This window comes from Macaca nemestrina, chromosome 5 (genome assembly GCF_043159975.1).
Source record: "Macaca nemestrina isolate mMacNem1 chromosome 5, mMacNem.hap1, whole genome shotgun sequence".
NCBI classification, from domain to species: domain Eukaryota; kingdom Metazoa; phylum Chordata; class Mammalia; order Primates; family Cercopithecidae; genus Macaca; species Macaca nemestrina.
In genome coordinates, this window is record NC_092129.1 from 28,085,272 (window position 1) to 28,097,319 (window position 12,048).

At 34.7% G+C, this 12,048-nt stretch overlaps 1 protein-coding gene and 1 long non-coding RNA gene across 28 annotated transcripts in view; one reads left to right on the top strand and one right to left on the bottom strand.

Moving 5' to 3' along the window:
• The window catches only part of LOC105465538 (triadin), a 408,157-nt gene that overhangs the window by 237,328 nt on the left and 158,781 nt on the right, over positions 1 to 12,048 (bottom strand). For all 27 annotated transcript variants that reach the window (XR_011623327.1, XR_011623326.1, XM_071096392.1 and 24 more), the window contains exon 10: positions 10,312 to 10,389. Coding sequence is in view for 25 of the 27 variants with exons in the window: in XM_071096392.1 (XP_070952493.1) it covers positions 10,312 to 10,389 (78 nt within the window). In the remaining 2 variants the exon portion in view is untranslated. The remainder of the gene's footprint in view (positions 1 to 10,311; positions 10,390 to 12,048) is intronic.
• The window catches only part of LOC105465539 (uncharacterized), a 58,677-nt gene that overhangs the window by 11,204 nt on the left and 35,425 nt on the right, over positions 1 to 12,048 (top strand). The window lies entirely within an intron of this gene.

Here is a 12,048-nt window from a genome sequence, read left to right on the forward strand (position 1 = left end):
GGCACACCAAAATCTCACAAATCACCACTAAAGAATTTACTCATGTAACCAAATACCACCTGTATCGCAATAACTGATGGAAAAATGTTAAAAAAAAAAAAAAGATGTCTTACTACATTTTTTCCTTTAAGCTTCAAAAAGGTGTGATGAAAGGATTTTAATAATCACTTTATTTTATATGGTCAAACAAGGTAAAAAAAATACGTTTTAGTTTGGGTTGGAACTGCAGTAATTTCAAGATGATAAGATTTATAGAATAAAGCGCATGATCTTATATGCATTAGAATATACTTCATTCTCAGGTAAAAGTCTACACATCTTATAACCTATGAGGAAATGGGTTCAGGAAAGATGACTAACGTGGCCAACTTCACGGGTCATATAAGTCAGGGGTCCCCAAACCCTGTGCTGCAAGCCAGTATTGGTCAGTGCCATGTTAGGAACTGGGGTGCACAGCAGGAGGTGAGCAGAGTGCACATGAGCATTGCTGCCTGAGTTTCGCCTCCTGTCAGATCAGCAGTTGCATTAGATTCTCATAGGAGAGTAAACCTTCTTGTGAGCTGCACATGCGAGGGATCCAGGTTGTGCACTCCTTATGAGAATCTAATGCCTGATGATCTGAAGTGGAACAGTTTCATCCTGAAACCATCCCTCCCCTCACCCCGTCCATGGGAAAACTGTCTTCCAGGAACCAGGTTCCTGGTGCCAAAAAGGTTGGGGAATGCTGATGTAGGTGACAGAACAAATATTTAAATTTAAAGATGATCACAAACCCTGTTTCTGTCCTGCAACATGGATAATGAAACTTGAGATAGATATACTCTCTGAAAAACTTTCAAACTGATTGAGTCATGGGCAGAAAAGAAGTGCCACCTTTTATCTCATCAATGCCAAACTTACCTTTCAGCTGTCTCACAACAAAAGTTCTTTGACTTCATGATTTTTTTCCCTGTTTCTGAATTTAGTATGCAAAAGGAAATGCAATGAGCAAGATTATTTAATACATTTCAAATTAATTAAACTTAGCATTTAAAATGGATAAGGTAGATTCCTCCCATACCTTTTGAAAATGGTAAAGCTTTTTACATGAGTGATTGCATTTATTTAAAATGGGTTGTGTTTATATAGCTGAGGGGTGCCACATCTGTTCTTTCTCACTTTCTGTGAAACAAAAAAGGCAACCACTGTGTGTGTGTGTGTGTGTGTATATGTGTGTGTGTGTGTGTGTGTGTGTTAGAGAAACAGAGAGAAGGAAAGAGGAGCAAGATGGGAGAAGGAAAGGGAGATGCTATATTTTATTTTTCCACTCAGTGCTTTTGCATTTCAGAAGGCAAATGCTCAAAGTTTATTGACTTGGACTCAGAGAAGAAGCTCAATTCACATGCACTTGTCTATTTAGATAACTCCATAAATTACAATTGCTTTTGTTTGTTTACTTGGTGTTGCTGACATTTGGAAATTCTTGAAAACTCTTTAAAATTTTTATGCAGAATCACTGCTTACTCAAGATGTTTTATTGTAAGCTTTCCCAAAGTGTCTTGTAGAAATAGTAAAGAAAACATAAATATAAGTTTCTTTTCTAACAACTTTTCATTTACAATATCATGTTATTTACATAAATTTACTTTTTCCATATTTTATCTATATGTTTTTCTACATTTTTCTGTAATTGGAAATGGATTGCAAGAATATTTCATTACATTTAAAATGTCAAAGATGCCTAGAAACATTAGAAAATTGAGCTTTTTCTTTTCATGACTAAATTATCAGTACAAGAAAAAGTTGGTTGCAACTCAAAAGCAAAACATACATTTCCTTAAAGTAGTATTTCAAAGATACTGCTATTTTTATAACAGTTTTGGACTTGATTTATTAAATAAATTAGTAAGACCCAATAGCTATTTTAAAATATGATTTGACTTTAAAATAAAAAATTACTAGTATATGGAACACATGTATAAGTCTGATTTTCAAATGAAGCCTTTCAATTTTTAAAATTATGCCTAATGGATATCAGTTCTTAAAATAGAAGCAAGTGCCCATGTAAAGACTACAACTTTTTAAGTTGTAATCATTTGAATATGCTGAATTCAGGCTTATTTGAACTGATACACTACATACATTTTACCATCTTTTATGGATTAAAACAAACTAGTAACACATTACGTCTTCTACTTCTTAATATAAAATTTATTCTAGTAAATTAAAAACTTTTTAATATAAAATTCTCATTTAATTGAAGCAGCCTTTTTTTTTTCTTTTTTTTGAGACGGGGCCTCACTTTGTTACCCAGGCTAGAGTGCAGTCATAGGATCTCGGCTCACTGCAACCTCTGTTTCCCAGGTTCAAGTGATCCTCCCACCTCATCCTACTGAGTAGCTGGGACTACAGGCATACACCACCATGCCCAGCTAATTTTTGTATTTTTTGTAGAGATGGGGTTTCACCATGTTGCCCAGGCTGGTCTCTAACTCCAGAGCTGAAGCGATCCACCCACCCTGGCCTTCCAACATGTTGGGATTACAGCATTCCTTATCCTTTATTAAATGAGCAATTTCTAAGACTCTTTACTCCATCTATGTAAAATACACTTGGTCTTGAAGATGCAGCCACTTTTCTCACTCATTCTAGAGAGGGGAAGGGTGATGCCATTTGGAATTGTAACAAACTGGTACAGTAGGAAGAAATATTTATGTCGAACAGACCAGATAGCAAACAAATGTTTTATAAGGAAAAATTGGTACTTGTAAGCAAGAACATTGGAGGAAACATTCTTTTCTATAAAATGTTTTATGAGAAAATGTGCTGACACAGAAAAGTTTCAGAATTCCATAATAAGAAAGCAATTAGATCAAATTCGCTCAAATTCACAAACTGTGTCATCCTTGACTTCTTCTTTGGTCTTTTACAGGTCAAAATGCAGGTGAAGAAACATTTCTTTTATACTAGCGTTAACAGTTAGGAAAGGGCTTGAGGCAGGAAACTGGCCCTGACCTGAACAGAAGGCCCTTTTCCTGTTTCCCACATCATGGGGAACATTCTTGGTCTTCAGAGTAAATATCTGTTACTACTGAACAGTCAAGACAGACAGATGCCCCTAGCTATCTTGGCAGATGTAGAGGGTAAGAAAAACAAAACTACTTCCTCTTATGGATACAACAGTGAGAAAAAGTTAATTGTTTTCACAAAAGGTCTTTTTACTAATCGATAACAAGAAATCAAAACCAATATAACAAAAGAAGAAAGTTGTAAGTTTAGAGATACAAGTTTCTTGTCTACTAAAATGTATTTATAGCTCATAATTCATGGGGAACTATCATTTCTTACCCTTTTCATTTTCCTTTTTTGGGGGGGATGCTTTGCCACCTATTAGTTTTTGTGTCTTTTAAGAAAATTTATTCAACAGTTATTAATACTTACCTACTTTTCCATGACACTAAGTTGAATTATACTTGTTCTAACATATTAACTCAAATATACCTATATTACCTCAGGCCAAGCCCTAGTACAGTGTTTCAATTAAAAAAATAAAAAACAAAAGTCTAAAATTCGAAGAAAAAAATTGAAGATATGTTTAGATCTTTATTGAAATCTCTCAAATAGTCAATATCATATGACCCTAAACAAAATATTCTAAAGGTCCCATTCTTAATCTAGTTCCCCAAGCCTCCCCCATCACAGCTTTCTCTCCAAAATTGTTTTTTCTTCCAAAAGCACTACCAAATCCTACTAGTAAATATCATCTGGCAGATGAGGAAACCCAGTCTTTCAGAGATTAAGGGAACTAATAAAAATCTTACAGTTAACCCTTTAGTTCAAACTCATGACTACTGCATCCTCATTTATATGTAGCAGAGACAAAATTTAGAGTCAAGAGTAGATGAGCATAATTTTCTATTTGACAAATCTAACTTTTCCTGGTCAATCTTTGTGTTATCCATCTCTCTGGAGCACTGGGGCCTCTTACATCCTTTTCTCTTTCATATTCTCTCATCCTTGGCTTTGTCAGTTTGTATTCTAATGACATTTGTGATAAATTTATGCATCAATTCGGCTAGGCTTTGGTAACACTTATTTCATCAAAGATAAGTCTAGATGTTTCTAAGAAGGTAGTTTTTAGATGTAATTCACATTTAAGTCGTAGACTTTGAATAAAGCAGATTACCCTCTGTAATGTGGGATGGGCCTTGTCTAATCAGCTGAAGGACTTAAAGAGAAAAGACTGAAGTTCCCCAAGGAGGAAGGAAGTCTTCTTTCAGACTGCCTTCAGACTCAAGACTGCAAAATAAACTATTCCCTGGGTCTTCAGCCTGCCTGCATGCCCTTCAGATTTTTGACTTACTAGCCCCTGCAGCTGCATCAGTCAATCTTTTAAAATAAACAATATTTTCTCAATAGACAGATAGTCAGATAGATATCTCCTATTGGTTTTGTTTCTCTGGAGAATGTTGACTAAATCAATGTGTTCTACATTTCCTTTCTTGGGTCTATGCTGTGTTCTAGACAGCTTCAGATTCATGGCTGACCTACTCTTTAGTTATATTTGAAGCCAACCTTTGTACGACAGTGCTTTTGAGATCATTTGCTCCTTAGGATATTGATGAGTATTATCAGAAACAGAAATATTTCTGTGATTAAACAAACAAACATGGGAACACTGGGTTTAAAAAAGTTAAACAGATTTCCTTAATATACAGAATTTTTGGATCCTTTGATATATGTGTGTGTGCATTGTGAATGCAAAAGAAAAACTACAACATATTAAGCTGCCCAAAAGTTATTTTGTCATGAAAACACTTTTTAACAAATAATATCATAGAACTAGAGTTTCTCATAACATACTCCAAGAAATGCTGTGCCAGGGCTAACTTATGACTTCAATATCTATATCTCCCTCATTTGTAAACTCCTGACTTATATATTCAGTTGTCCACTGCAGATTACCACTTGTGTGAATCAAGCTCAACATCCTGCCTGACACGTGGTAGTCTCCATGTTCTCTCCAGGTCCTGTCTCTACCCTGACCCTTATAGGTTATGTTAATCAAGCCCCATGTCCTCTGAGTGTGGGCTGTTTTGACCTATGAGAGCAACATCAAGAGATAATAGAGTAAGACAAAGAGAGAGATCTGGGCGTTTATTCTCTAGTTTCCCCCAAGGCTCACTAAGAATTTTACATACTTCATTTTGCAAAGTGTTGGTTGGTGGTTGTGGTCCCCTGCTGAAGGACACGACCTTCAGATGTTCTGATTGGACATCTTTCCCTAAAGCTATAAGGCCTTCTGGATGTCTAAACCATTCTATTCTCTTGCCTCTTCAGGCATAGGAGTGATTTGGCTAGCTCTGGGGTGCTCCACCAAAACCCTGCAAACCGTTAAAAATAACATAGTCATTAAACTCTCTTAATCACTCATGTAAGTGTTCCAGGGACCTCAATAAACCCAGCAAGCCCCAAACCTAACTCATTATTGTCTCTCAAAACCTGTTCTTATTCTTAATGCCATTCAATTAACCAAATCAGATAAGAACTTTAACAATTATACCCAGCTCTAACACTTAATTGCCATTTTAGGATAATGGAAATAGACTGAGCCTTGGTAGGGGACACCTAGCTTCCAATTCCAGTTATACCAGATTTAGAGCTGTGTTATCTTAGGCAATTTACTTGATTTCTCCGATCTTCTCTGTAAAATGACATAAATCATGTTCACTGCTTGCAGTTGTTTTGAGAGTAAAATGTGATTGTTTAAAAAGAAAAGTAGCGTAAGTTTTCCCATGGGCAGTATTCTCCTAAATTTGTCTTATACTCCCAACTCTTAAGTTCACCCCTCACCAATTCATCCTTTCTATAGTTGACACATAATCTTAAAGACAAATTTAATCATACTACTCTTTGCTCAATTGCTTAAGCAGTACCACACAATCTATAAGGACATGTAAAAGCTTTAGCTGTGTATACAAAGCCCTCCAAGATACGGTTCCAGTCCTGTATTGAAAAATTATATTAGAGTTTTATGTATACTGACCAATGTCATGAAAGCAATCACCTTATCAGCTTCTATGGATACCAATAAAGAGCTACCATAAAATTAATGTTTTTTATATGTTTAAGAAATGTCCTGATATAAAAAAAAATTAATAGCAACCAATGCTTGAGTACCTAACTGTGCTAGAAAATGTGCTATATTGTTATTAGCAACTCTGTAAGTTAAATAGGTGGTAAAAGTAGTTTGGTTTATATATTTTATCATAATTTATAAATAAAGGCCAATCCTATTAAAAACCACCAAAAGATATGATTTTATTTCTCCACAAAACAAAGAAAAAATATTATATTGACCTGAAGTTCAATAAAATCTATTGTGTCATAGAGTTAATGAAATAAAAATTGAGGACAAATTTCTATTTTATTATTTTATTTTATTTTTTACTTCTCAGGATATATCTCACTGAGGAGCTAAGGTAATAAAGTTCTTGGTTTAATAGAATTGTAAATAAAACCTTACTAGCTCCTGTAGAATATTGTCTTCAGATGTATCCTATGGTAAAAAATTATCTTATAATAAATTTTATATAATGTTCCTTTCTCCTCTGTATCTATGCAATTCAACTAACTTACTCTTTATGGCTCAATGAAAGATTTGCGGTTTCACTTCATAACCTGGCCTCATTTATATCTCATCCTCCTCCTAACTTTTACAGCCTTTATGATCTCTGTAACTTATTTTTGTGTTTCAGTAAATAATGCTTCATAGTATTATCCATCGTCCCAAAACGTTTGACCTCTCTATCATATCTATAGTTGCTATTTAACCACTAGGCAAAGCTATGTAGGGTTCACTCTGTTCTTATGGCAGTTTATTACCAATCTACCAGCCTGAAAAAAAAGTTGTGAAATATTTGGGTATAAAAGCATAGAGGGACTTCAGAGACTATTTAAGTTTGGTTCATAGGTGAAGAAATTGAGGTCCTAAGAAGTCAATTGATCTGTCAAAGACCGTACAACTCATTAGTACCAAAGCTGAGATTGGGCAGACTCTGATCGGCTCTCTAGAGTTCTCCTGTTCACATACAAGTGATAGCATTTATACTATTATTTATAATTGCAAGACTAATTATTAGTTATATATTTATTCAACAAGTTATAGTGTACTTGATAGTAATTTACCTTTCTCTATTTGACTTCATTCACGTAAATTGCAGCTATTTAATGTAATATTAAAAGTAATTTAAGTATAACTTAACTTCTTCCTTCCACATCTTTGCCACAAAAGAGGAGCCCTGGTAATTTTATACTAAATGCCCAATAATTACATGCGGGTGAAAGTAGTGGGAAAGATATTATCTGGTATTGTTGATTAAAGATGAATGGAATCATATATGGTAATTTTGCTTATATAAGGATTTTATGAAACAGCTTTTCTGCCTTCCTTGGTAATTGGAAAGAGGGTGGGCAACATTGCCTGAAGTTGTTCTGTTTAACCACTCAAGAGTCTGAGAAATACAGCTCTTGGGGTAAGGGGTTAGCAGGAATGCTGAAAAACATTTGACAATAAAGGACCTTCATGCTAAGAGCTAAAATCACCTATCACGTTAATATTATAAGATACCATTTGATTGGAGGAAAAGACTCACATAAGTCAGCTCCATTTGTGAAAGAAATGGATAACCCTTTGAACTTGTAGGCATTTCAGCCCTACTAAGAGCTCTCAATAGACATGGAAATTCAAAATTGTTTAAAAAGATGAGAATTAACATTATAGTTACAATAGGTTCATTTTAAATTAGTTTGAGTTATATCCATAATTAAATACAAATTGACAACAATGACCAGAATGACGATGTGAAGTAGTTATTATATAAGATCTTTTCAAAACCTATTGTAGCCAATTTGTCCTGGCCAAAGAAATCCTAAAACATAAAATAAGAGTCAAAGGAAATAAATGATTTAATATATAATTCATCCTTTTGTATCAAAAAATTCAAAGTAATAAAAACTTCATTATGGCAGACAAAGCATGCAATGTGGGGACAACACAGAAATCCAAGAAAAGCAAGAGCAATTTCAAGGCACTAAATAAGTGGACTGAGAGAAGAAGTACACAGATACTCCCCCGAACAAAGTAAGTGCTGTGGAAATTTTGTTTCTTAAGTGCTATGAAAGCACAAAGAAGGCTTTTATGGGCTTTACAGATGTGTAGTATTGGCTTTACAGATTTGTAGTATTCTTTTACACACAAAGAGAGCCACATTTTTTTTTTTTTAGATTTCTACTAATGAAGTTTTATTTGTTTCTAGTCTCCCGTGAACAAATTTAATAATCTAGTCTCTACATGAGCTCTACTTTTTAAAAACATTAAAATTGAAATATGTACATGCTCCTACATTCTGACCTGTTATAATTGTATTCCTCACGTATAATAGCACACTTTAGTGCCAGATGAAAGTTCCCCCTTTTTACATAAAGCGTTTTATTTTTGTTTTTTTGTGTGTGGTTTTTTTTTTTTTTTTTTTTTTTTTTGCAACTTGGTACTAAGGAAGTTCCAGACTAAAATAGTGCATCAAGAGGACTGGCATAATCAGCCTCACTAAAAACAGCTTGATTAATACTAAATATGTCCTAGCTCCTAATCAATTATGTTAATGAAGTCATAGGCAGCACATCTGCAAGCCCTGACAAAGCCCATGATCTCAGCATTGCCTGATAATATAGACTCCTCGAGCTGCTCAGGGTTAGCAGCCTCCGAGCTTTCAGAGAAGACACTGACAAAGGCTTGTGGTCCTCAAACCTTGTTATTTTATTCACCACAACACAGTACTAGGTTCTGGGATGAACTGTCAAATTACATTGCTCTTTTAATACAATAACAGAACCTAAGAGTCCTACTTAACAAATGACACATCCTTTTCCAAGGGACAGATTGCTAGGCAAAATATATGCTACTTGGTGTTTTATGAGCCTCTGCTAGGAGATAACTTGGCACCAAACACTTGAATAATCTGAGTATCAAATTCTCCCTCAAGTTGGGAAATCTGAATTCCTTGCTTTATGTCCATCTGGAACAACAACAGAATTAGAATCCCATGAAAAATTGAGGTAATGCTATTATTTATATGTGTTGTCTTGTCCAGTGAACATTTTGTTGAGTGAGATAGTCAGTTTTGTGTCAAATTCTCTTAAGTAATATGACATATTATAGTCCAAATGCCAAAAGAAATGTAATTCTGATTTTTTTTCTCTCTCTCTATTTTCTTTTTTTTTTGGACTGGTTGTTTCTAAATCACTTGTTTACTCTCTAGATAAGTGACATACAAGAGTAACCTCTTCCTGGATGAATCCTCATGAGTGTCATCACTTAGTCTCAAGGGATGGCCAAAGTCAATGGGCAGTTGTTGAGCTGAGTGGGAAGATCTTGAACAAGCAGGTTGGAGTGTCCACATTGCACACAGAAGATCTTTTCCAATGTGGGACAAAGCTAGGGGTTTCTACCCCTTTCTAGGGTGGCTGTGATCTGAGGAAGACCTCCATTTGTACTCTTGAAAAAATTTAATGGTGCTTTAGCTTTAATTACTGGTGTTTTTATATTGGCAAATTGAGTCTTGACAGAGAAGAAAATGTTTTCTATTCATCTCTGAATCCCCGGTATTTTGGACAATATCTGAAATGATCCCATGTTTGGGTTTTAATAAAAGTTTAAGAAATGAATGAAGACTTAAAGAAATGACTTTAAATTTCCAGCAAAATTTATTACAATACTGATCTTGAGACATCATATTTTTCAAGAATTAGTAGCAGTATTGTGTATAGTACTTATAAACTATACATACATGTACATACAACAGTGTGTATTTGTGTGTGTGAGTGTGTGTGTTTGTGTGTGTTTGTGTGTGTATGAATATACACACACACAAAGCTAGGAAAAGGTGGAGCTCAGATTCAAACCCAGCAACTCTGGCCGCAGCCTCTTCAGAGACTAAATTGATCAAGCTGCGGTAAAACCGCAAGAGTTGCAAGGCATAGCCTTATCTGTTTGTCTCTATATTTTTTTTTTCTTGATTCCCAAAGTACTAGAGTTGGCATCCTTCTGGAAGCTGAGGGTCACCAATATAGGATCTTAAGGGGAAATTTTTGGTTTTCTAAAGAATGGCAAATTGCAATTTTAGGAAAAGCAAATTGTAGTTTAGAAATACTAAAAGTATGTAAGAAAACATTGGATTTTGCTGTTGCTTTGTGACTATTTTTGTTGTTTTTGTTTCTCTACATTCTATTTTATCTACAATAGAGATCTTTAAGAGAAAAAAAAGTACTTGCCTTCAAGGGCAGGTGATGCCAGGGTGGGTCTGGAAGCTTGTTCTGTCGGTAATGGAGGTGGAATGGCTGGGCTTTGTCCTGTACGTACAATGCAGAAGTAGGCATTGGAAAAAAAAAAAAAAAGTATTAACAAATCTAATATCCACAACTAAAAAGCTAGATCTGTCCTCTACATGCATAATTCATAAAACCAAGCCAAGTATAAATCATATTATTATGCAATAAGAAAGCTATTATTAAGTGAGATCTTCAAGAAGATACCTTCGCAGATTCAGTTATCTTCAGAGCCATTTCTGAATATATTATTTTCCATAGATGGATATGCAATGTTAAATGTATCTACTGGACTTCATTAATGGAAAATGTACATGTACTCAAATTAAGCAATTTATTTTTAACACGCACATTAAATTATGGAAACTAAAATCTCAGAAGCTGAGGGGGAATCTTAATATAAAAGAAATCACTGTGTTTTTTCCATTTAACTAAAAATTCTCAAATGATATAATATGAGCAATAAAAGAAGGTTGAAATTCATAGGCCTTTTCATATTGAAAAGACACATTTTTTTCCTGCCATAATAAATGACCTGTAGTTAAGTAAACAATGAGCCAAAGAGAAAATATATTCAGTTTTATAGAACCTTGAAAGCTTCTCTCAAGTCTCTGAGCTTATTATGAACTGAAAGAGAGAGAGAGAGAGAGAAAGAAAGAAAGAAAACCCACAATCATTTCCAAGTACTTCTTTATCCCAAGTGATTTCTTTAATCAACCAATACCATCCAGGCCATGAACTCTCAGCATTAGCTATCATATGATCCCATATAAATTGCTTGTAAAACATTTTATCATTACTTTTCATTCCATAAACTTCTGCTGTGTGTTTTTTATCCTGAAATCAACATGCAACATGGACATGTATACCTTCTAAAATCTCACTGATAACTAGATATTATCAAATGTCAGCAGACCTGCCTGCTTACTGAAAGGTTTCCTTTCTTAGAATTCACCAAAATTAGTTCTGGATGGTGTAAAATGGTTTGACAAGCAAAGTAATTAGAGTTGCACAAACACCACATTCCAGGCCTAGACCCTCCTGCCACATGGAGCTCTGTTCATCATATTGTGATCTTGTAGTTGTTACACCCATACAGGTTAATTACTGAGCATGTTTAAGTATGTACAGAAGCCATACATACTGTTTCATAACTTACAGGCCATATGCCTACAAAAATATCCATTTATAATATTGTTAATTTTTTTCCTTATGGAAGTAAAGATTGACTTAAACATGATATAACATGGAAGTTTATTTTTTAGTTAGCAAAGAAAAAAATAAGGCTGGAAACACTAAAAAGATTGATCCACATTATCTTTCCCTAGCTAATATTTATATAGTGTTTACTATGTGCCAAGAATGATCCAAATGGTCTTCCTGTATTAAGTCATTTAATCTTCACAAGCTCTTTAGAATGTACGTATTAGTCTCATTTTGTAGTTTTTAAAACTGAGGTTAACCGGAGTTTAGGCTACTCAGCTCCTAATATGTGGAACTGGATTTCAGTGCAGGTTCCCAAGTTGCAGTTCTTAAAGCTCCTCTCAGATTGCCTAAGCCTAACAGAAGGGTCATCTATCAGGAGACCATGACTATAGCTGACGAGGGACAAGGGAGTGAAGCCTCTACCCTAAGTTTCTACTTTCTCGGTGGGTTAAAGGGATTTATGCTTGGAAAGATCTA